The sequence below is a fragment of the Mustela putorius genome, unplaced genomic scaffold (genome assembly GCF_011764305.1).
Source record: "Mustela putorius furo isolate JIRA1106 unplaced genomic scaffold, ASM1176430v1.1 tig00000253_pilon_pilon_pilon, whole genome shotgun sequence".
Taxonomy (NCBI): domain Eukaryota; kingdom Metazoa; phylum Chordata; class Mammalia; order Carnivora; family Mustelidae; genus Mustela; species Mustela putorius.
In genome coordinates this window covers 8,168,313-8,193,412 of record NW_025421329.1, presented here as the reverse complement: position 1 = coordinate 8,193,412, position 25,100 = coordinate 8,168,313, and the positions used below count along the sequence as shown (strand labels likewise).

The 25,100-nt window shown below is 38.6% G+C and overlaps 1 protein-coding gene across 2 annotated transcripts in view; it reads right to left on the bottom strand.

Moving 5' to 3' along the window:
- XRN2 (5'-3' exoribonuclease 2) overlaps positions 1-25,100 on the bottom strand; it is a 91,175-nt gene that overhangs the window by 59,328 nt on the left and 6,747 nt on the right. For both annotated transcript variants that reach the window (XM_004754123.3, XM_013057047.2), the window contains exons 2-3: positions 719-846; positions 525-636 (exon numbers count right to left, since the gene is read on the bottom strand). In XM_004754123.3, coding sequence (XP_004754180.2) covers positions 525-636; positions 719-846 — 240 coding nt within the window. The remainder of the gene's footprint in view (positions 1-524; positions 637-718; positions 847-25,100) is intronic.

Sequence of the window (25,100 nt, the reverse complement as noted above, 5' to 3'; positions counted from 1 at the left end):
TCCCCTTCCAATCTAAAACAACTGTAATTGCTCAAATGTGTTAGTGTGGTCAAAGGCATGGGAAGTATATTTACTGGGCCCATTTGAGAAATCCAGAAGCTCTTCACTCTTCCTATCTATCTGATCCCCCTCCACTGCCCACCAATCTCCCATTATTCTTTATGCTTCAAGAAATGGGACAAAAGTCACCTCCTATCTCTTAGCTCCCTTAGTAGCACTGATTTCCTCTTCCCTCAGTACTGTGCACGTGTTATCTAATACCTATAAAGCCCACGAGTAACTACCTTGCTCATTTTAAGCCCTTCAAAAGAAAGGGCAGTCACCATTATCCCCAGTATCTCACAATATTTGGCACAAAACAGGTACAAGAAATGTCTGAATGCATGACTGAAGAATCAGGCTGCCTTTCTCAATTTCACCACAGTCAACATTTTCGTTATTTAGTTGACTTTAACTCTAGACACTCGGGAACACAGCAAAAACAAAAACAGAGGATTATAAGCTAACTTTTTCTTAGCACTTACCACTCCATCTATTGCCATGTATAGAAGTCGTCTTGGTCTTACAATATTGAAAAGTCTGTCAATGTACTCAAAAATTGCAACCATCATTTCGTCTTCATTTTTTGGTGCTGGTCTATAAGGACAAACAAACAACATAACAGAATACAATACTCCCCTGTAACTTCTGCTATCAGTGACAAAAATGGATTACGTACTTGTCTTCAGGATGAGTACAGGGATGGATGATTCCATTCATATCCAAATACAGATTATCAAACTCCACATCATTTGGATTTGGTTTACTGGCATCAACAGGGATCTTTACACCATTGCATTCTTTTGGCTACGAGAAAAGTGACAATAATAGTTTGATTGTTCATGTCTAAAATATCCTAGGCTCAGTATAAACCCATTTCACTTCTGAACTGGAAGTAAAACAGTTTAAGCCATCTTTAAACTATAAGGTAAGAAAAGATTTTCCTCCTTAAAGCAAACTAATGCAGATATCTGAACTGTGGAAAGTGGATAGTTTTCAACACAAGTTAATCTCAACTATGTGAAGGATATTTATCAAAATCTCAAATTGTTCAGTTGTCCAAGTGAGAAACCATGGGAATCATCTTAGAATTCTTCTCTGCCCCCAACCCATTATCAGTAAGTCCATCAATCTAACCTGAAAAAAAGGCCTCTCCACTTCATTTCCTCAGTCCCACTGCTATGACCATCACTGCATCATCACTTGCCTCAAAGACTGACCCTTACTAGCCTTCTGGCCCACCACAGTATCATTCAGGCCAACCCTATCTCTTCTAAGTTCCTAGAAAACCCTCTTCCATCTCCTGCCTCTGTGTAGTTTCTCCTTCCTGCCCACATCCACCTTCTGAAACCTTGCTGATTTTCCACAGTCTAGACTGAAATCAAATGTCACTCATTTTATAACTCTTCATACACATCCCTCAGAAAACTAACTGCTTCTCCTTCTGCATTTATTTACTTGAGAGAGAGAGAGAGAGAGAAGGCACGCGCGCAAGTAGGAGGAGGGGCAGGAGAGGGAGAAACAGACTGCCCACTAGCAGGGAGCAATCCCAGGACCCTGGGATCATGACCTGAGCTGAAAGCAGGAACTTCATTGACTGAGCCACCCAGACACTCCTCAATTTTATTTTTGTAATGAATATTACCTTTGTTTTTTCTTCCAGAGCTTCAGTGAATAATAAGAATATGAGACTAAATTTTTACTGTCAGTAAGTCATTAAAAAAAAAGTTCCCATAAAGCATATAAAAGCATCATTTGTTTTTTTTTTTTAAGATTTTATTTATTTATTTGACAGAGAGAAATCACAAGTAGGCAGAGAGAGAGAGAGGAGGAAGCAGGCTCCCCGCTGAGCAGAGAGCCCGATGCGGGACTCGATCCCAGGACTCTGAGATCATGACCTGAGCCGAAGGCAGCGGCTTAACCCACTGAGCCACCCAGGCGCCCTAAAAGCATCATTTGTAACAGCAAAACATTGTGAACTTAAAAGCCATCACGTACATCATGGATGAGCCTCAAAAACATTTTAAATGAAAGCCAGTCACCAAAGACCACAGAAGATTCCATTTATATGAAAAATCCAGGATAGATAAATCTATAGAGATAGAAACAGATGAGTTTCAATCTGGGGGTGGGGGAGGAGAAAAGTAATAGGAAATGAATGCAAATGGGTGCAACATTTCTTTGGGAGTGATAAAATGTTCTAAAATTAGGTAGTGGTAACAACTCTGTATACAAGCCACTGAATTGTACATTTTAAACAGGCGAATTTTACGGCATATAAACTACATTTCAGTAAGACTATTAAAAAAAAATTGAAAGGTCAACTTAATTAGTGGGAAAAAGAGCCCACAGAATGGATTAATGTTAAACTGTGGATGTCATATACCAGAATGTCAGACACAAGGGAGAGTCAAAGAAATAAAGGACAGTCACAAATATATTTATACTGAGCCAAAAACAGATAAACAAAAAACAAAACCAAAATCCACCAAGCTTCAGAAGAATAGAAACAGTACCATTTATAGAAAGTTCTAAAACAAAAAAAAAATAATAACAGGTATTGTTCAGGGCTGAGTACAACATACACAGTGAATGCATAAGAAGAAAAGCAAGGGAACAATTTTGAGACCCTGGTTGTTATCTCTGAGAGAGGGAAAGAAATGAGACTGCATTTTAATGTACATTTATAATTGCGAGACAAGACAATCACAAAAGGGATTTAAGGAAGGAACAGAGAGAGCAGCAGCTTTCAGATACTGCTCTGTACACATATACTTGTGTATCAGGAAAAAGGGCCTGATCAGAATGAATACGATAAAAATGGTAAGGAAAGTAAGAGGTCAATTTTGGTGGCGTCTATTTCAATAGAGGACCACCTGATAAACTCTCCCCTCAAAAAACAAATACAAACTCTACAAAGGCAGTCAGCTATAACCTCTCCATCTAGCCTCTACACTCCAAAGTCCACACATTTCTTTCTCTGCATGAAGCCAGATACCACTCTCAGGTGAATCAAGACTCACCATTTTTACATTCCCCAGGAAGTCAGGTTAAAAATATTTTAGACTTGGCCATATGATATCAGTTGCAATAACTCATATCTGCTTTTACAGAGTGAAAGCAGCCATAAACAATATGGCTTCATAGCCAATGTGTTCCAATTTAACTGTGTGTACAAAAACAGGAGGCCACTGGCTTGCAATAGCCTCTGCCCTTTGTCCGTAGTACACCACTAGGCATATTGCAGCTCCTCAATGAATGCTGAGTATATAGCTGCATGAGAATTTCTATTTATACTACCTAGAAAATGAAGCATGTTTCGGGGAAGCGGGGGAGGAGGGGCAGGTGGGAGGGTGGCATTAATTTTGGGGAAATAAAGAGGGCATTCCAGGAATTTCCAGTAAGAAGACTGTGAATATATTTTCCTCTCAGAATTACTGCAGATATATTCAACATGCTAATTACACAAATTTAGAGTTTCTTCAAGAGAAGACTTTGATGCTCAACAAAGGAATTCACTCCTTAAAAGCCTTGCCAAATACAATGCCAACGTGTCTCTTGCTGGTTAAAGAGAGATCTTAATCAAAGGGCAGATAAAAGGAGCCACTCTGAACCCCAAAATCAATTAATGAAAATTATCTTTTGGGTTTTCCAAATGATAGACGGAGCATACACTGCAGGCTTCCCTTTCTAACCCAAGACCATGAGACTAACAACAAACAAACATCCACAACTCAGAATCTGTGACAGAAAACCAGAGTTCTCTGTGGCTGAAAACTTGTGAGGGATATCTGAAATGTGGAAAACTAGAACATCTGACAACTAAAACATGCAGACAGGAGCTTTCCTGCCAAGAAGTGGGTAAACACAAAAGGTCTCCAGACCCAGAGAGGGACTCAAGGGTCAGCTTCTGGAAAGCCCATCAGCACCAGCAGCACTAACAGCCAGGAGAGTCAGTACCCTGCATTCTCCCCCTTCCTTACCACTCAGGCCCCACAGGGACCAAGGAAGATGGGTGCTTGAGGAGGAAAGGCAGTGCAGTACCCAGGCTGACTCACTTGTCCCAGAGAAACAAGTACACCTACCCAGAAGGCTGGCAGTCAAGGCAGTTCTTGCCTAGCAAGAAGCCTTCTCCTTTTCATGGAAAAAAGGGTATATATATCCCAAATAGGCAGTTTGAGAAATCATCCTATTTGTTTGATAAAGATTCCAAGCAATCAAGGTAAAGAAAATATTTTATTTTTTTTTTTAAATAGAAATTCTTTTTTTTTTTTTTTAAGATTTTATTTATTTATCAGAGAGAGAGAGGGGGAGAGAGAGAGCACAGGCAGACAGAATGGCAGGCAGAGGCAGAGGGAGAAGCAGGCTCCCTGCTGAGCAAGGAGCCCGATGTGGGACTCGATCCCAGGATGCTGGGATCATGACCTGAGCCGAAGGCAGCTGCTTAACCAACTGAGCCACCCAGGCGTCCCTAAAGAAAATATTTTAAAAAGTAAAGATAGTACAAAGACACAAATAGTGAGTATGTATAAAAAAATATTCCACAGGAGCACCTGGATGGCTCAGTCCTTAAGTGTCTGCCTTCATTCCGCTCAGGTCATGATCCCATGGCCCTGGAATCCAGCCCTGCATCAGGCTCCCTGCTATGCGGAAGGCCCACTTCTCTCTCTCCCACTTCTCCTGCTTGTGTTCCCTCTCTCACTGTGTCTCTGCCAAAAAATAATAAAACCTCAAAAAAAAAAAAAAAAGATACTCCACAGGTTTTAACATAAACCACTCAAAATTAATTTCACACCAACTTACTGTTCTACTTAACCTTACAAGGCTTTCTGGCTCCTCAAACGTGAGGCAGAAACCACTACTTTTAGTAATAGCTAAGTAGATGCAGTTCTGCTTAAGCCTGCCTAATATTTAACAGCAGCATTAGAAAAATCATGAATCCTAGCTGAGGTTCCACTGTAAATAAAGTTCCCGCTATTGAAGTCAGATACCAAACTACAGAACTCAGTTTTAGATTCCCTTAGTTAGATTCCCCAGCCAGCTAGTTTGAGAAGAGAACCAGGGTATAAGATAGCTGGGAGGAACCTTCGTTTGGTTGGAACAAATACCCCATATTAACCTCAGAAAGTAATCCCTGGAAAGAACCTGTTTGACTGGATTGTCTATAGAGAAACTTATGTCCCAGGGCAATAATGAAAACAAAAGAGCAAAGCGCCAAAATTAGCGGAGTTGAACGGCTGGGTGTGATCAGAGAAAGTGGGAGAGAGCCCCCTACCTGTACCACAGGTCATCCCAGGATGGCTATGGGCAGGCCCAAAACTATACCTCCCTAAGGAGGCATCTGATCTTTTAGAGCCATGTAACACAGTGAGAAAGAAAGGTAGTTCACTACACTAATCTAACCAGTAAGTAAACTAGGAACACATAACAAGCCCTGGAGTGGGGCAGGGAGGGGGCACCAGTACCCAGAAGTGCTACAGTATATTATCTAAAATATCCTGTTTGCATCAAAAATCTACTAGATATGTAGAAAAACAGAAAAGAATAAACCACAGACCAGAAAAAGACAAGCAACAAAAACCATATATACATATCCAGATTTCATAATGAACAGAAAAGATTTTAAAGTAGTTATTATAAAAGTATGCCTAAGGGGAAAAAGGTAGGATTACAATCTGTTTCAAATAGAGAATGTAAACAAAAATAAAAATTAGGGGGCGCCTGGGTGGCTCAGTGGGTTGAAGCCTCTGCCTTCGGCTCAGGTCATGATCTCAGGGTCCTGGGATCGAGCCCCGCATCAGGCTCTCTGCTCGGTAGAGAGCCTGCTTCCTCCTCTCTCTCTGCCTGCCTCCTTGCATACTTGTGATCTCTGTCTGTCAAACAAATACATAAAAATAAAAAATATCTTTAAGAAAATTAAATTAAAATTAAAATTAAAAATAAAAACACTGTAATTCTGGAGTTGCAAAGAACAATAACTTTAAAACCTCACCTGAGACACCCAACAGATTTGAACAAGCAAAAGAATTAGAAAACTCAGATAGATGAATAGACATTACACAAACCAAAGAGCAGAAGAAGAAAAAAAAGAAAAAGAAAAAGGAAAGAAAACCTGAGAGAATATGGGACACAATGAAATCATGAACACACATGTAAATGGAGTACCTACTAAGAGAGAGGAGAGAGGAACAGAAAAAATATTCAAGAAAATGATAACCCAAAAGATTCCCAAATGTATTGAAAAACAATAGCCTGAACATGCAAGAAGCTCCAAGAGCACCACGTAAAATAAAGAGAACCACAGATGGACACATAAGAGTAAAAATGCTAAAGATGAAAGATAATGAGAAACCTTTAAAAGAATCCACAAAATGAGTCACTTACAAGGGAACTGCAATGAGATCAGCAGCTGGCTCCTAGCAGAAATAACAGAATCAAGAGAGGGCAATGGGATAACATAAGTCTAGAATGCAAAACCTGTTAGCCAAAAGTCTTAAACCAAGGAAAGTTACTGCTCAGAAATGAAAGTGAAGAGACTGGCTGGCTCAGTCCTTAGAGCATTCGACTCTCAATCTCAGGTTAAGAGTTCAATCCCCATGCTGGGTGCAGAGCCTACTTAGAATTAAAAAAAAACAAAACAACAACAACAAAAACGGAGACTGCCAGATAAACAAAAACTGGGAGAATCTGTTGATAGCAAAACCAACTTAAGAAAATAGGCTGAAGTAAACACAATAAAGGTAAATACGCATATCTTTAATCCTTTCTTTTCTTAACTGATTTAAAAAGCAATTGGATTAAATGTACATTAATGTACATTATTATATAATGTACTGAGGCTTCTAACACAATGTAATGTAAGTGCAATGTATTTCCCAGTAACAGCACAAATGGAGATGGAGTGGGAGCAAAGATGCCACGGGCTAAGAAAGTTCCTGTAAATAGTATAGTCATAATTATAATAATGCACTGTTGGGTTTGTAACATTAATAAGTCTAATATGTATCACGGCAATACCACAGAAAAGGGAAAGTGGGAATCAAGCTATGTAGCGGTAAAGGTGCTATAAATTAAACTACTGTAAGTCTAAAGGTGATAAGATGTACAACTGACCCTTGAACAACATGGGTTTGACTGCGCAGGTCCACTTATACAAGGACCTTTAAGAGTGGAGAGCAAAAGCTGTAAAACATTTATTTACAAATGCCCACCGCAGTCTTCATGGGACCAAACTGAAGGTGACCTGCTGCCCTCTGAGTAGCGGAAGAGGCCAGCTAAGCCTGTCAGGAGAGTCCCAGGAGAGCCCTCAGAGAACCCCAGGACCAGGTAGGGCTGCAGGTCACCACATGTGCTGATGGGGTGGTTGGACTGAGTGCCCTGGGCTGGCAGGCATGAGGTCAGACCCAAGCTGAGGAATCCACCCAAAGGGCAGGCACGATATTGCACAGGGAGCAGTCTTGTACCTCAGGCCCCTCTTGCATCAGGCATAAACTCCTCCCCACAGCTGTTGCCCCACTCCTGTGGCCTCCCAGAAGTTAGTACACTTACATATGGCCACAGCTATGGCCACAGGCTGGTGGTACACCCCCAAGCAGATGAGGCAGCTTTTCTGGGCTTCCAGATCATTGTTGCTGCTCGTAGGCCTGCTTGGTGGTTGCTGCTCCTGAGCCCAGGCCACCAGGCCGCAGAACATCAGCATCTGTGGGCCAGGCCCACTTATATGCAGGTTTTTTTCAGTAAATATAGGTATGCTACTATAAATGTATTTTTTCCTTCTTTATGATTTTTCTATTAACATTTTTTAAAAGATTTTATTTATTTATTTATTTGACAGAGAGAAAGAGAGAGAGAGAGAGAGAGATCGATCACAAGTAGGCAGAGAGGCAGGAAGAGGGGTGCGGGGGAAGCAGGCTCCCTGCAGAGCAGAGAGCCCTTCCTATGTGGGGCTCAATCCCAGGACCTTAGGATCATGAACTGAGCTGAAGGCAGAGGCTTTAACCCACTAAGCCACCCAGGAACCCCTCTATTAACATTTCTTTCCTCTGGCTTACTTTACTGGAAGAATACAGTATATAATACAGACACAAACTATGCGTTTATTGACTATTTGTTATCAGTAAAGCTTCCGGTCAAGAGTAGGCTATTAGTAGTTAAGTTTTGGGGAATCAGAAGTTTATAGGCAGATTTTCAACTATGTGGGGGGCCAGTAACCCTAACCCTCAAGTTGCTCAAGAGTTGAGCAACCCTCAACTCTTGAGTTGGCAAACCCTAGAGCAACCACTTAAAAAAACACTCAAAAAAATATAGTGAAAAAAAGTCAGTAATGAAAGTTAAGTTTTACATTATAAAATAAATATGGAAAACAGAAAGTAAAACAATAGATATAAATCCAACTACATCAATAACATTAAATGTAAATGGATTAAAGAATCCAATCAAAAGTGAGAAACTGTCAGACCGGATTTTAAAATAAAATCCAATTATGTTATATATAGGTACAAGTTCTTACAGGAGACACACTTGTAATTCACAAATAGAAAATGAAAGTAAATGGATAGGAACACCATGCAACAGCAACCACAAGAAAGCTAGAATTGTCATATCAGTATCAGACAAAATACACTTAAAAAAAAAAAAGTTACCAGAAATGGTATTTCATAATGATAAGAGGATCAATCCATCAATAATTAAAACAATTAAAAACATACATGCTCGTAGTAACAGAGCATCAAAATACATGAAGCCTTCCAAAGCCAGTGCAAGAAAGGAAACAATAGAACAGAATAAATCTAGGAGCTGGTTCTTTGAAAAGATAAACAAAAGAGATAAACTGTTAGCCAGACTCACCAAGAAAAAAAGAGAGAACTCAAAATCTGAAATGAAAAAAGAAAACTAACCAACATCACACAAAGGATTATAAGAGAATAGTGAAAAATTATATCCTGACAAACTGCAGAGCCTAGAAATTGGTAAATTCCTAGAAAAATATAAACTACCCAAGCTGAATCAGAAAGAAATAGAAAATTTGAACAGACTGGTTACTGGCAATGAAACTGTATCACTAGCGATGCCTGAGTGGCTCAGCAGGATTAGTGTCTGATCCCTACTTGCTGGCTCAGGGTTGTGAGATTGAGGCCAGAGAGGCTCTAGGATGGGTCTGGAGTCTGCTTAAGATTCTCTCTCTCCCCCTCTGCAGTCCCTTCCTATCCCCATACTTAAAGAAGAGTTAATACCCATTCCTCTCAAACTATTCCAAAAATAACAGAAGAGGAAGGAAAGCTCCCAAATTTATTCCAGGATGCCAGCATTACCCTGATAACAAAAGCAAATAAAAACTCTACCAAAAAATAAAACTACAGGCCAATATCTCTGGGGAACATAGAAGCAAATATGCCCCAACAAAATATTAGCACACCAAACGAACAATATAAAAAAAAAAATCATTCACCATAATCAAACAGGATTTATTCCAGAGATTCAAGGATTCAAATGTGATTCGATATTCATAAATGAATCAATATTATACATCACATTAATAAGAAAAAAGAAGATATAAACCATACAATCATTTCAATAGATGCAGAAAAAGCACTTGATAAAGTATAACATCTACTGGTGACTTAAAAAAAACCCAAAAAACTCAATAAAGCAGATTTAGAGCACAACTCCACGTAATAAAGACGATATGGGGGTGTCTGGGTCACTCAGTGGGCTGAGCATCTGACTCTTGATTTCAGTACAGGTTATCTCAGGTCTTGAGATCAAGTCTTGCATTGGGCTCCGTACTCAGTATGGAGCCTGCTTGGGATTCTCTCTCTCCCCGCCACTGGCCCTCCCCTCTTCAAATAAATAAATTTAAAAAAATAAAAATAAAAAATAAAAACCATATATGAAAAACCCACAGTCAACATCATACTCATGGATGAAAACCTGAAAGCTTTTCTTCTAAGATCAGGAAAGAGGAGGATGTCTACTCTCACCGCTTTTATTCAACATGATACTGGAAGTCCTAGCCACAACAATCACACAAGAAAAAGAAATGAAAGGCACCCACACTGGTAAAGAAGTAAATCTATTACTGTTTGCAGATCATATATTATACACAGAAAACCCTAAGGTCTCCACCAAAAAACTATTAGAACTGATAAATAAAATCAGTAAAGTCACAGGATACAGGACACAAAACTAATATATAAAAATCCACTGTATTTTATGCATGAATAATGAAGTAGCAGAAAGAGAAATTTAAAAACTCATTTATAGTTGCACCCCAAATAATAAAATCCCTAAGAATAAACATAACCAAGAAGGTTTAAGGCCTGTGCTCTAAAAACTACAAAGTATTGATGAAAGAAACTGAAAATGACAGATATTCCATTCTCAGGGACTGAGAAAACCAATACTGTTAAAATGTCCACACTATCCAAAGCAATCTACAGATTTAATGCAATCCCTATCCAAATACCAGTAACACTGGTCACAGAACTAGAACAAATAATACTAAAGTATGTAGTAGATCACAAAAGACCCCAAATAGTCAAAGCAATTTTGAAATAAAGGTGCAAAACTTCGGGTATCATGATCCCAGATTACAAGATGTACTACACCAAGCTGCAGTAATCAAAACAGTATGGTACTAGCACAAAGAAAAAGAGGCACAGATCAATGGAACAGAATAGAGAGCCCTGAAATAAACCAATGCATACATGGTCAATTAATCTATGACAAAGAAGGCAAGAATATACAATGGGGAAAAGACAGTCTCTTCAATAAATGGTGTTGGAAAAACTGAACATCTGCATGCAAAAACTGAAACTAGACCATTTTCTTACACGACGCACAAAAATAAACTCAAAATGGATTAACAAAGGACCTAAAGGTGAGATCTGAAACCATGAAACTGCTAGGGGAAAACACTTCCAATAATTCTCTGACACTGGCCATAGAAATAGTTTTCTAGATACATCCCCTCAGGCCAGGAAAACAAAAACAAAATTAAACTGCTGGGACTATACAAAAATGAATGCACAGTGAAGGAAACCATCAACAACAAAAAAAAGACAACCTAGCAAAACAGAAGACATCTGTAAATGAGATGTCCTATAAGGGGTTATTATCCAAAACATATAAAGAACTTATACACCACCAACAACCACCCCCCAAAATAATCCAATTTAAAAATAGGCAAAGGCCGGGGGCACCAGGGTGGCTCAGTGGGTTGAGCCTCTGCCTTCGACTCAGGTTGTGGTCTCGGAGTCCTGGGATCAAGCCCCGCATCAGGCTCTCTGCTCAGCTGGGGGGGGCGGGTCTGCTTCCCCCTCTTTCTCTGCCTACTTGTGATGTCTGCCTGTCAAATGAATAAATAAAGTCTTTAAAAATATATATATAGGCAAAGGCCCTGCAAAGACATTTTTCCAAAGAAGACATACAAATGGCCAACACAGGAAAAGATGCTCAACACCACTAATTTTCAGAAAACTGCAAATCAAAATCACAACAAGATATTCCATATCTGTCAGAATGGCTAAAATCAACACAAGAAATAACAAGTGCTGGCGAGGATTTGGAATAAAAGAAACTCTTCTGTACTGCTGGTAAGAATGCAAATTGGTGCAGCCACTCTGGAAAGCAAGCTGGAAGTTCTTCGAAAAATTAAAAACAGAATTACCATATTATCCAGTTAATTCCACTACTGGGTATTTACCAGAAGAAAACAGAAATGCTAATTTTAAAAGACACATGCACCCCTATGTTTACTGCATTATTTACCACAGCTAACACATGGAAATGACCCAAGCGTCCATCCACAAATGAATGGATAAAGAAACTGTGATACATACACACACACACACACACACACACACACACACACACACACAATGGGATATCACTCAGTCATTAAAAATGAGATCTTGTGGGTAGAAGAAGAATAAATGAAACAAGATGGGATTGGGAGGGAGACAAACCATAAGTGACTCTTAATCTCACAAAACAAACTGAGGGTTGCCGGGGGGAGGGGGTTTGGGAGAAGGGGGTGGGATTATGGACATTGGGGAGGGTATGTGCTTTGGTGAGTGCTGTGAAGTGTGTAAACCTGGTGATTCACAGACCTGTACCCCTGGGGATAAAAATATATGTTTATAAAAAAAAAAAAAAAAAAATGAGATCTTGCCATTTGCAACAACATGATAGACCAGCAGGATATAATGCAAAGTGAAATCAGTTAAATAGTGAAAGACAAGTACCATATTTCACTTGTACGTGGAGTACTAGGAGCAAAACAAAAAACAAACACAAAAAGACCATCAAAAAACAGACTCATCTAAGAATACAAACTCATGGTGGCCAGAGGGGAGATGGGTGAAGGGATGGGTGAAACATAAATGGGATTTATAATGCATTTTTCCTGACGAGCACTGAGTAATGTACAGAATTCTTGAATCATACTGTACATGCAAAACTAACAATGAGTACATCTGAATACCACTGTGTTCTAATTACACTTAAACAAGAGCTATTATAAAAAAAAACTTTTTAAAACACAAATCTTTTAATAAATGACAAAAGTGAAAAAATAGACAATTCAACAGTAATAGCCTGCTTCCCCTGCCCCTCCTGCCTCTGCCTACTTGTGATCTCTGTCAAATAAATAATTAAAATCTTAAAAAAGAAAATAAGGATACAGATGACGTGAACAACACTCTTCCTTTTCATTTCTTTAACTAACATGTAACATTTTATTTGCTTCAAGGGTACAGGTCTGTAAATCATCATTCTTACACAACTCTACTTACACAACGTACTCTCCCCTGTGTCTATAACCCAACCACCATATCCCTCCCTCCCCACCCCCCAGCAACCCTCAGTTTGTTTCCTGAGATTAAGAGTGTCTTTAAAGTTTGTCACCCTCCCTGGTCCCATCTTCTTTCATTTTTTCCCTCCCTTTCACCATGACCCCCCGCCCTGCCTCTCAAATTCTTCATATCAGCGAGACCATATAATAATTGTCTTTGACTGACTTATTTTGCTTAGCATAATACCCTCTAGTTCCAACCACGTCGTTGCAAATGGCAAGATTACATTTTTTGATGGCTGCATAGTATTCCTGTGTCTGTGTGTGTGTACACATACAAACATACATACACCCCACACTTCTTTATCTGTTCATCTGTTGATGGACATCTAGGTTCTTTCCATAGTTTGGCTATTGTGTACATTGTTCCTGTAAACACTGGGGTGCACATGCCCCTTCAAATCACTACATTTGTATCTTTAGGGTAAATACCTAGTAGTGCGATTGCTGGGTCATAGGGTAGCTCTATCTTTGACTTTTTGAGGAACCCCCATACTGTTTTCCTGAGTGGCTGCACCAGCTTGCATTCCCACCAATGGTGGAGGAGGGTTCCCCTTTCTCTGAATCCTCGCCAACACTTGTCATTTGCTGACTGGTTAATTTTTGCCATTCCAACTGACGTGAGGTTGTATCTCACTGTGATTTTGATTTGTATTTCCATGATGCCGAGTGATGTGGAGCACTTTTTCATGTGTCTGTTAGCCATCTGGATGTCTTCTTTGCAGAAATGTCTGTTCATATCTTCTGCCCATTTCTTAATTAGATTCTTTGTTCTTTGGGTGTTGAGCTTGGTAAGTTCTTTACAGATTTTGGATACTAGCCCTTTATCTGATATGTCATTTGTAAATATCTTCTCCCATTCTCTCTGTTGTCTTTGGTTTTGTTGACTGTTTCCTTTAATTTGCAAAAGCTTTTTATCTAGATGAAGTCCCAACAGGTCATTTTTGCCCTTGCTTCCATTGTCTTTGGTGATGTTCCTAGGAAGACTTTGCTGTGGCTGTCAAAGAGGTTGCTGCCTGTGTTCTCCTCAAGGATTTTGATGGATTCCTGTCTCACATTGAGGTTCTTCATCCATTTTGAGTCTATTTTTGTGTGTGGTCTAAGGAAATGGTCCAATTTCATTCTTCTGCACCTGGCTGTCCAATTTTCCCAATACCATTTGTTGAAGAGACTTGTCTTTTTTTCCATTGGACATTCTTTCCTGCTTTGTCAAAAATTAGCTGACCGTAGAGTTGAGGGTCCATTTCTGGGCTCTCTATTCTGTCCATTGATCTATGTGTCCGTTTTTGTGCTAGTACCATACTGTTTTGATGATAACAGCTTTGTAACAGAGCTTGAAGTCTGGAATTGTGATGCTGCCAATTTTGGTTTTCTTTTCCAACATTCCTCTGCCTATTCAGGATCTTTTCTGATTCCATATAAATTTTAGGATTATTTGTTCCATTTCTTTGAAAACACTGATGGTATTTTGATAGAGATTCCATTAAATGTGTAGATTGCTCGAGATAACATAGACATTGGACCATTTCTCCATTTTTTTTGTGTGTGTGTCTTCCTCAATTTCTTTCATGAGTACTTCATAGTTTTCTGAGTACAGATTCTTTGCCTCTTTGGTTAGGTAGGTTTATTCCCAGGTTATCTTATGGTTTTGTTTTTTTTTAATAAAACTTTTTTTTAATGATTTTATTTATTTGTCAGAGAGAGAGAGAGAGAGAGCAAGCGCACAAGCACAGGCAGAGAGAGTGGCAGGCAGAGTCAGAGGGAGAAGCAGGCTCCCTGCGGAGCAAGGAGCCCGATGTGGGACTCGATCCCAGGACGCTGCGATCATGACCTGAGCCGAAGGCAGCTGCTTAACCAACTGAGCCACCCAGGCGTCCCTATCTTATGGTTTTGAGTACAATTATAAATGGGATCAACTCCTTAATTTCTCTTTCTTCTGTTTTGTTGTTGTGTATAGAAATGCAACTGATTTCTGTGCATTGATTTTTTATATCCTGACACTTCACTGAGTTCCTGTATGAGATCTCGCAGTTTTGGAGTGGAGTCTTTTGGGTTTTCCACATAAAGTATCCTATCATCTGCAAAGAGTGAGCGTTTGACTTCTTCTTTGCCGATTCGGTGCCTTTTATTTCTTTTTGTAATCTGACTGCTGAGACTAGGACTCCTAGTACTATGTTGAATAGCAGTGGTGACAGTGGACATCTCTGCCATGTTCCTGACCTTAGGGGAAAAGCTCTCAGTTTTTTCCCAATGAGAATGATATTTGCTGTGGGTTTTTACAGATGGCTCCTAAGATACTGAGGTATGCATGCTCTAACCCTACACTGTGAAGAGTTTTGATCAAGAAAGTGTGCTGTATCTTGTCAAGTGCTATTTCAGCATTTTTTTAAAGCGTATCATATGGTTCTTGTTCTTTCTTTTATTAATATACTGTATCACACTGATTAATCTGCAGATGTTGAACCAACCTTGCAGCCCAGGAACAAATCCCACTTGGTCATGGTGAATCATCCTTTTAATGTATTGTTGGACCATACTGGCTAGTATTTTGGTGAGAATTTTAAAAACTGTGTTCATCAAGGCTACTGGTCTGTAATCCTCCTTTTTTTGGGGGGGGGGGTCTTTGTCTGGTTTGGGGATCAAGGTAATGCTGGCCTCATAAAATGAATTTGGAAGTTTTCCTTTCATTTCTATTTTTTGGAATGATTTCAGAAGAATAGATATTAATTTTTCTTTAAATGTATGATAGAATTCCCTTGGGAAGAGGTCTGGTCCTGGGCTCTTGTTTGTTGGGAGATTTCTGATGACTGCTTCAGTCTCCTTACTGGTTATGGGTCTGTTCACGTTTTCTATTTCTTCCTGGTTCAGTTTCGGTAGTTTGTATGTCTCTAGGAATGCATCTATTTCTTCAGATTGTCAAATCTGCTGGTGTATAGTTGCACATAATATGTTCTTATCATTGTATTTCTTTGGTGTTGGTTGTGATCTCTCCTCTTTCAGGATTTTATTCACTTGGGTCCTTTCTCTTTTCCTTTTGGGAAGTCTGGCCAGGGCTTTATCAATCTTATTAATTCTTTCAAAGAACTAGCTCCTAGTTTCATTAATTTGTTCTACTGTTTGGTTGGTTGGTTGGTTAGTTTCTATTTCATTGATTTCTACTCTGATCTTCATTATTTCTCTTCTCCAGCTGAGGTTAGGCTTTCTTTGCTGTTCTTTCTCCAGCTCCTTTAGGCGTAGGGTTAGGTTATGTACTTGAGACTTGTTTCTTGAGAAAGGGTTGTATCGCTATATACTTTCCTCTCAGGACTGCCTTTGCTGTGTCCTAAAGATTTTGAACAGCTGTGTTTTCATTTTCATTTGTTTCCATGAATTTTTTAAAATCTTTAATTTCCTGGTTGACCCATTCATTCTTTAGTAGGATGCTCCTTAGCCTCCATGTATTTGAGTTCTTTCCAATTTTCCTCTTGTGATTGAGTTCTAGTTTGAAAGCATTTTGGTCCAAAATATGCAGGGAATGATCCCAATCTTTTGGTACCAGCTGAGACCTGATTGGTGACCCAGGATGTGATCTATTCTGGAAAATGTTCCATGTGCACTAGAGAAGAATGAGTATTCTTTTGCTTTGGGATGGAATGTTCTGAATACATCCTTGATGTCCATTTGGTCCAGTGTGTCATTTAAGGCCTTTATTTCCTTGTTGATTTTTGCTTGGATGATCTGTCCTATTCATTTAGGAGGGTGTTAAGGTCCCCTACTATTATTGTGTTACTGTCAATGTGTATTCATTGGTTTATATAACTGGGTGATCCCATGCTAGGGGCATAGACATTTAAAATTATTTGATCTTGCTAGACAGACCCTTTAAGTATGCTATAGTGTCCTTCCTTATCTCTTATTATAGTCTTTGGCTTAAAGTCTAATTTATCTGATATAAGGATTGCCACCCCAGCTTTCTTTTGATGTCTATTAGCATGGTAAATTGTTTTCCACCCCTTCGCCTTAAATCTGGAGCTGTCTTTGGGTCTAAAATGAGTTTCTTGTAGACATTATATCAATGGGTCTTGTTTTTTAATCCATTCTGACACCCTGTGTTTTTTGATTGGGGGCATTTAGCCCATTTACATTCAGGGTAACTACTGAAAGATATGAATTTAGTGTATTGCCTGTAAGGTGACTGTTACTGTATACTGTCTCTATTCCTTTCTGGTCTATTACTTTTAGGCTCTCCCTTTGCTTAGAGGACCCCTTTCAATATCTCCTGTAGGGCTGGTCCAGTGTTTGCAAATTCTTTTAATTTTTGTTTGTCCTGGAAGTTTTTTTTAATCTCTCCTTCTATTTTCAATGACAGCCTAGCTGGATATAGTATTCTTGGCTACATATTTTTCTCTTTTAGTGCTCTGAATATATCATGTTAGTCCTTTCTGGCCTGCCAGGTCTCTCTGGACAGGTCTGCGGCTAATCTACTATTTCTACCATTGCATGTTACAAAATTTCTTATCCCAAGCTGCTTTCAGGATTTTCTCTTTATCGCTGAGACTTACTATCAGATGATGGGGTGTGAACCTATTTTTATTAATTTTGAGGGGGGTTCACTGTGCCTCCTGGATTTTGATACTTGCTCTCTTCGCCTAACTAGGGAAATTCTCTGCTATAATTTGCTCCAATATACCTTCTGCCCCCTCTCTTTCTTCTTCTTCTGGGATCCCAATTATCCTAATATTGTTTGTCTTATGGTATCACTTATCTCTCGAATTCTCCCCTCGTGGTCCAGCAGTTTATCTTTCTCAGCTTCTTTATTCTCCATCACTTGGTCTTCTATATTACTAATTCTCTCTTCTGCCACATTTATCCTAGCAATAAAAGCCTCCATTTTGATTGCACCTCATTAATAGCTTTTTAAATTTCATCTTGATTAGATTTTAGTTCTTTTATTTCTCCAGAAAGGGATTCTCTTCTATGCTTTTTTTGAGCCCAGCTAGCACCTTCATAATCAACATTCTGAACTCTAGATCTGACATCTTACTAATGTCTGTATTGATTAGGTTCCCAGCTGTCGGTAATGCCTCGTTCTTTTTTTTTTTTTTTTTTTGAGGTAAATTTTTCTGCCTTGTCATTTTATCCAGGTAAGAACAGATGGCTGAGAGAACAAAATACTAAAAGGGTAGCAATGACACCAAAAAATATACACTAGCCAAATTGGAAAAGACCCAAAACCAGGGAGTGGGGGAAGAATTTTTGGGTGTGTTTTGGTCTGTTAGAAGAAAATACTCCCAAAATTTTAAAGAAAGAAAAACTTACATATACACAAAAGTAACAGTAAGCACAATTAAGGGATGAAAAATGATTGTAAAGATGAAAACATAAAAAGATTCTAAACAAGAAAATAGTAAGAAAAAAAAGTTGAAAAAAGAAGAGGAAAAGAGGAAAGAATGTGATCAGGCTGGAGACTAGAACAAAGCCATGTGCTAGATTTAGGGTATATTTTGATCTGTTAGAAGAAACTGTATTCCAAAATTTTAAAGAAAGAAAAACCTCTATGTATACAAAAAATAAGGCTAAATACAATGAAGGGATAGAATAAAATTATAACAATGACCATTCAAAAAGATTTTTAAAAAGGTATTGATAATATAGAATAGTTAAAAATGTTAAAACAGGAAAGAGGTAAATTTTTTTAAAAGATTTATTTATTTATTTATTTGACAGAGAGAGAGAGAGAGAGATATCACAAGTAGGCAGAGAGGCAGGCAGAGAGAGAAAGGAAGGGAAGCAGGCTCCCCACTGAGCAGAGAGCCCAATACGGGACTCGGATCCCAGGACCCTGAGATCATGACCTGAGCCGAAGGCAGCGGCTTAAACCACTGAGCCACCCAGGTGCCCCGAAAGAGGTAAAATTTTAAAAAATAGAATAAGAAAAGAATAAAATTTTAAAAATTTAACTTTGAAAGACTAAAGAATCATGGGGGAAAAGCCATGAATTAATTCTATGTGCTGTATTCCTGTAGCTCTGAAGTTTTGCAGTTCTCATTGATTGGTGAACTTGGTCTTGGCTGGATGTTCTTGTTGACATTCTGGTGGAGGGGCCTGCTGCATTGATTCTCAAATGTCTTTGCCAGAGGAGGAACTGCACCACCCTTGTTAAGGGCCAGGCTAAGTAATCTGCTCAGTTTTGTCCTTTGTGGTTTTTATTCCCTGAATGCTTTCTGTACAGCTTTGGAGGACGGGAATGAAGATGGCAGCATCCCAATCTCCAGCCCTGTAGGAGGTGAGAGCTTGGGGCCCCACTCCTCAGAGAAAAAGCAGTCAATCACTCCCATGTCCCCAGTCTCCAGCCGCACTCTGTGCTCACCTAGCCTGTGACCTATTGTTTTTATTTCTGGCACAGGGCCGTGTTTAGAGTCTCCAAACCCAGCAGATTCCTGCAGCGCACTCCTGTGCCACTTCTCCCAGAGAAGGAAGGAGGAGGTCTCCCCCAATCTACCACACGTGTGGTCCTTGCTCGAAGAGAAACGGCCAGACTGTGCCTTGGGTCATGATTTAAGGTAATCCTGAGCTGAGAGCCCACTCCTTGTCTCTGTCTCTGCAGCCAGCTTCCCCACTCCAATACCTGGGAGCTCTTCCACATTCAGGCACCCCTGGTCTTTTTGTGACCCCACAGGTCCTGAGACCACACTGTCTCAGCAAGGGCTCCATCTCCCACTTAGCCTCTAGAGTGACGTCTCTCAGGGGAGCAGACTTCTTTAAAAGTTCCAATTTTGTGCTCCGCTGCTCTACCGCTTGCTGGAAGCCAACCCCTCCCCCTGCAATGTGTCTTCCCATATATCGCATGGGATTCACTTCTCCACATGTCCTACCTTCCAGAAAGTGGTCGCTTTTCTATTCCTAGAATCGCTGCTCTTCTTCTCTTCAGTCTTCTGTTGAGTTTGTAGGTGTTCAAAATGGTTTCATAACTATCTAACTGAACTTCTGGGACCCGATGATATTTAGGTCTATTCCTATGCCATCTTACTCCTCCTCTCATGAACAACACTATTAACAAACCAGATCTGACAGACTTCTATAGAATACCCCATCCAACAACAGAACATACATTCTCAACTGCATATGGAACATTTTCCAGTGGACCAAACGCTGGGCCATAGAACAAATCTCAAAAAATTTAGAAGCATAAAAATAATTTAAAATATGTTCTCCAGCCACAATGAAATGAAATTAGAAATAACAGGAGGAAATCTGGGAAATTCATAAATATGTGGAAATTAAACAACACACTCATGAATAAATAACCAATGAAATGAGAAAATCAATAGAGAAATCAGAAAATACCTTGAGATAGATGAAAATGAAGATAAAACATACCAAAACTTATGGTATAGAATCGAAGCAGTGTTCAGAGGAAAATCTACAAGTGTAAATGTCTATATTAAGAAAGACTTCAAATCCACAACCTAACCTTATAGGTTATGTACCTTAAGACACTACAAAATAGGGGTATCTGGGTGGCTTAGTCGTTAAGCATCTGCCTTTGGCTCAGGTCATGATCCCAGGGTTCTAGGATTGAGCCCCTCATCAGGCTCTTCTCAGCAGGAAGCCTAATCTCCCTCTCCCACTCCCCCTGCTTGTGTTCCCTGTGTCTCTATAAAATAAATAAAATCTTTTTAAAAATACTAGAAAATATATGTACTTTAAGACACTAGAAAAATGATAGCAAATTAAACCCAAAGCCAACAAAAGAAATGATATTAAAGGAAAAATAACAAAACTGAAAATGAAAAGATTAAAAGAAAAAAAAACCTTTGAACCAGAACTTGTTCTTTCAAAAGATCAACAAACATTTAGTCAGTCTGACCTAGAAAAAGAGAAGATTCAAATTATCAGAATCAGTAATAGAAGACAGGATGTTACACCACCTTTATAGAAACAAACTAAAAAGGTCATGAATAGTACACCAAAAAATTAGATAGCTTAGATGAAGCATACAATTAATAAAAAGACAAACTATAAAAATGACAAAAGAAATAATCTGAATAAACCTATATGAGGCAAAACCAATTAAAAAAAAATTAGAAAACAAAACTACCCACAAAGAAAAGCCCAAGCTTAGGGATTCCTGGGTGATCCAGTCAGTTAATCATCTACCTTCAGGTCAGGTCATGATCCCAGGGTCCTGGGATTGAGTCCTACATTGGGCTCCCTGCTCAACAGGGAGTCGGCTTCCTCTTCTTCTGCCTGCCACTCCCCTTGCTTGTGTGTACCCATTCGCTCACTCTCACAAATAAAATCTTAAAAAAAAAAAAAGTAAAGCCTGAGCCTAAATGGTTTCTCCACTCAACTCTACCAAACACCCAAAGAAGAATAAAAATTCTTGGGCTCCTGTGTGGCTCAGTTGGTTAAGCGACTGCCTTCAGCTCAGGTCACGATCCTGGAGTCCCCGGATCTAGTCTCACATAAGGCTCTGAGCTCTTGGCAGGGAGTCTGCTTCTCCTGCTGACCTTTCTCCACTCATGTTCTCTCTCTCTCAAATAAATACATAAAATCTTTAAAAAAAAAAAAAATACCAATTCTTCACAAATTCTTCCAAAAACAAGAAAAGGAAGAAACATTTTCCAACACATTTTACAAGGCCAGTATTATCCTGATAACCAAAACTACACAAAGATGTCACAGGAAAACAAAACCACAGACTCTCTAATGAACAGGGATATAAAAGCCCTCAACAAAATACTAGCAAACTGAATCTGACAATACATGAAAAGAATTATATAGCACTACCAAGTAGGATTTATCCTAGCAATGCAAGGCTTAACATCAAAAAATCAATTAATAAAATGTAGCACATGAATAGAATGAAAGACAAGAATTACACGACCATCTCAATAGATGTAGAAAAAACATCTGAGGATATCTAACACCTTTTCATGGTAAAAACAGAAACCAAACAACCACTCAATAAATTAGGAATGGAAGATAAGTTCCTTACATAAAGGGCATCTACAAAAAAAAAAAGTTAATATCATACTCAATGGTGACGAAGTAGGTGGTCTCCCTTTAAGGTTAGAATTGTCATGGAGGTTCTACCCAGGGCAATTAAGTAAGAAAAAGAAATAAAAAGCATCTATATTGTAAAGGAGGAAGTAGAACTTTGCATGATGTGATCCTGTATATAAAAAATCCTAAATTAACTACCAAAAACTATTAGGATGTATGAGTTCAGCAAGATTGCAAGATACAAGATCAAAATAAAAAAAATTTAATTTCTATACACTTGCCATGAACAATTGAAAAAATAAAACAATTCCAATCATAGTAGTATCCTAAAACTAAAGTTAATCAAAGAAATGTAAAATCTATACTATGAAGTGGATTATAAAATTCATATGCAATTGCAAGGAAGTCGAATATACAAAGTAATCCTCAAAAAAGAATAAAATAAAGGACTTAGACTTCCAGATTTCAAAATTCACTACAAAGCAATGGTAATCAAGACACTATGGTAGTGGTACAAGGATAAACATATAAATCAAAAGAACAGAAATTAAACACAAGAAATAAACTCATACCTCTATAGTCAACTGATTTTTAACAAGGTGTCAAGACCATTCAGTTAGCAAAGAACACTTTTCAATAAATGGTGTTGTAACAACTGAATAGCCACACACCAAAGAATGAAGTTGGACCTTAACCTCATACCATATGCAAAAGTTTACTCAGAATGGATCATACATGCACATTTAAGAGTTGGAAGTATAAAGCTCTCAGGGGAAAATACAGGCATAAATCTTCATGACTTTGGATTTGGCAATGGATTCTTTGATGTGACAAACAAAAAGTCCAAGCAAACAAAAAGTAATTTAGATTTCATCATCAAAAGTAAGAACTTCATGCTTCAAAGGACACTGTCAAGAAAGTGGAAAGACAACATAAAACAGGAAAAAAAAATTTGCAAGTCATATATCTTTTAAGAGGCTTGTATTCAGAATATGTACATTTTTAAAACTCTTCCAACTCAATCAAAGGATGACACAATTTGAAAAACAGGCAAAAAATATGAATAGACATTTCTCCAAGAAAGATCCACAAAGGGCCAATAAGCTCATGAAAAAAGATGCTCAGTATAATTTAGTCCTAAGGTAAATATAAATTAAAACTACAGTGAGATATCAACTTCATACCCATTAGGATGGCAAAAATAAAGTCAGATAACAGGTATTAGTGAAATGTGGATAAATTAAAACCCTGAAACACTGCTGGTGGGAATTAAAATGTTGCAGCCATTTTGGAAAACAGTCTGGTAGTTCTTCAAATAATCAAACACAGAGTTATCCTATATCAGAGTTTCCAATTCTAGGTATATACCCAGTAAATGAAAACATGTCCATACAGAAACCTGTATGTGAATGTAATACCATTACTTATACCAGTCAGAAGGTGGAAACAACCCAAAAGTCCATTAACACACAAATGGAAAAACAAAATGTGGTATATCCACACCACACAATGAAGCATTATTTAGCCATAAAAAAGAATGAAGTACTGATACATGCTATAACATGGATGTACTTTAAAAACATAATGTTAAGTGAAGGAAGCCAGCCAGGTAAAAAAACATAGACTACATGATTCCATTTACATGGAAGTCACAATAGAGACTCTACAGAGAGACAGAAAGTAAACTAGTGGTTGCCTATGGATAGGAGTAGCAGGGGCAGGGGATAGTGGGTTGATAGCCACAGGGTATAGGTTTCTTTCTGAGGTGATGAAAATGTCCCGAAACTGACTGTGGCGATGGTTACTCACATCCATGAATATACAAGAAACCCTTTAATTATAAACTTCAAGTGGGTGAATTAAGCTACCTAAAAATGTAGTAGCCATCTCCCCCAAAAGTATACTGATCAAAACTGCATGCAGAATCAGGGACCAACAGCCATCCTGTTCATTATTGTCCCTCCTGCCCTTAAACTAGAGCCAGTCATAAAAAAGTACTCAATCAAATGGAAGAGAAAAAAAAAAAAAAAAAAGGAAGGGTAGAGTACTATCTTACACTACACAATATTACCAAAAGTTAGACACAAATATATCCCCAATTTTGCTTGGACATAGAACTCTTGAAACTTAATTTAGCAGTAAGATTCTGAAATACCAAGTGTCTATACAAAGCAATGTTTGAAACAACTTAACTTGTATTAACTGATTTAATTCACACAACTACCTGTGTGGCATATATACCACTGATCTTCATTATTCATGAATTCCATATTTGCTAATTCACCTACTTACTAAAAATCTTTTGGTAACTCCTAAATCAGTATTTGCAGCACTCTTAGTCATTCACAAACATGAGCAGAGCAGTGAAAAATTTGAGTTCACCAACATGCACACTACCAGCTGAAGTCAAACAAGGCAACACCAACACTACCTTGTTTCAGCTCTCACAGAAATAACCAGAAAATAGAGACCGGAGGGAGCCGCGGAGTATAATGCAGAAATCACTAGTTCTTTAGAGTTTAGGAGAGTTTAAAGAATTTTTCTTTCTTTCTTTTCTTTTCTTTTCTTTTTTTTTTTAAGGTTTTTATTTACTTAATGACCCGGGGTGGGGGGGGACGGAGAGGACAAGCAGGTGGAGCAGCAGGCAGAAGGAAAGAGAGAAGCAGGCTCCCCACTGAACAGAGAACCAGATATGGGGCTCAATCCTAGGACCCTGGGATCATGACCTGAGTCAAAGGCAGAAAGATGCTTAACTGACTGAACCACCCAGGTGCCCAAAGGCATTTTTCTTAAGAGTGTAAAGCTAATGGAGCCCTATATAAGCCAAGGACACAAAGTGAAAAACTGATGGTTGAATGAATAAATAGTTAAACCAAAGGAAAGATAAAATGAAATGAAAAAAATACACTCAATCCAAAAGAATTGGAAAATGAAAACAAAAACTGGGTATGACAGAAAACAGCTGACAAATTTAAATCTAACCATACCAATACTCACGTGAAATGTAAAAATCCTTAATACCCTGCTTACAATGCAGACTAGGAAAACAGTTTGACAGTTCCTCAGAAAGGTAAACAGAATTACCACAAGATCCAGCAATTCCACTCATAGTTATATACCCTAAGCATTGACATGAATACAGATAATTATACACCAATGTTGATAGCACCATTATCCACAGTAGTCAAAAGGTAAAAATAACCCAAATGTCCAAACAAAA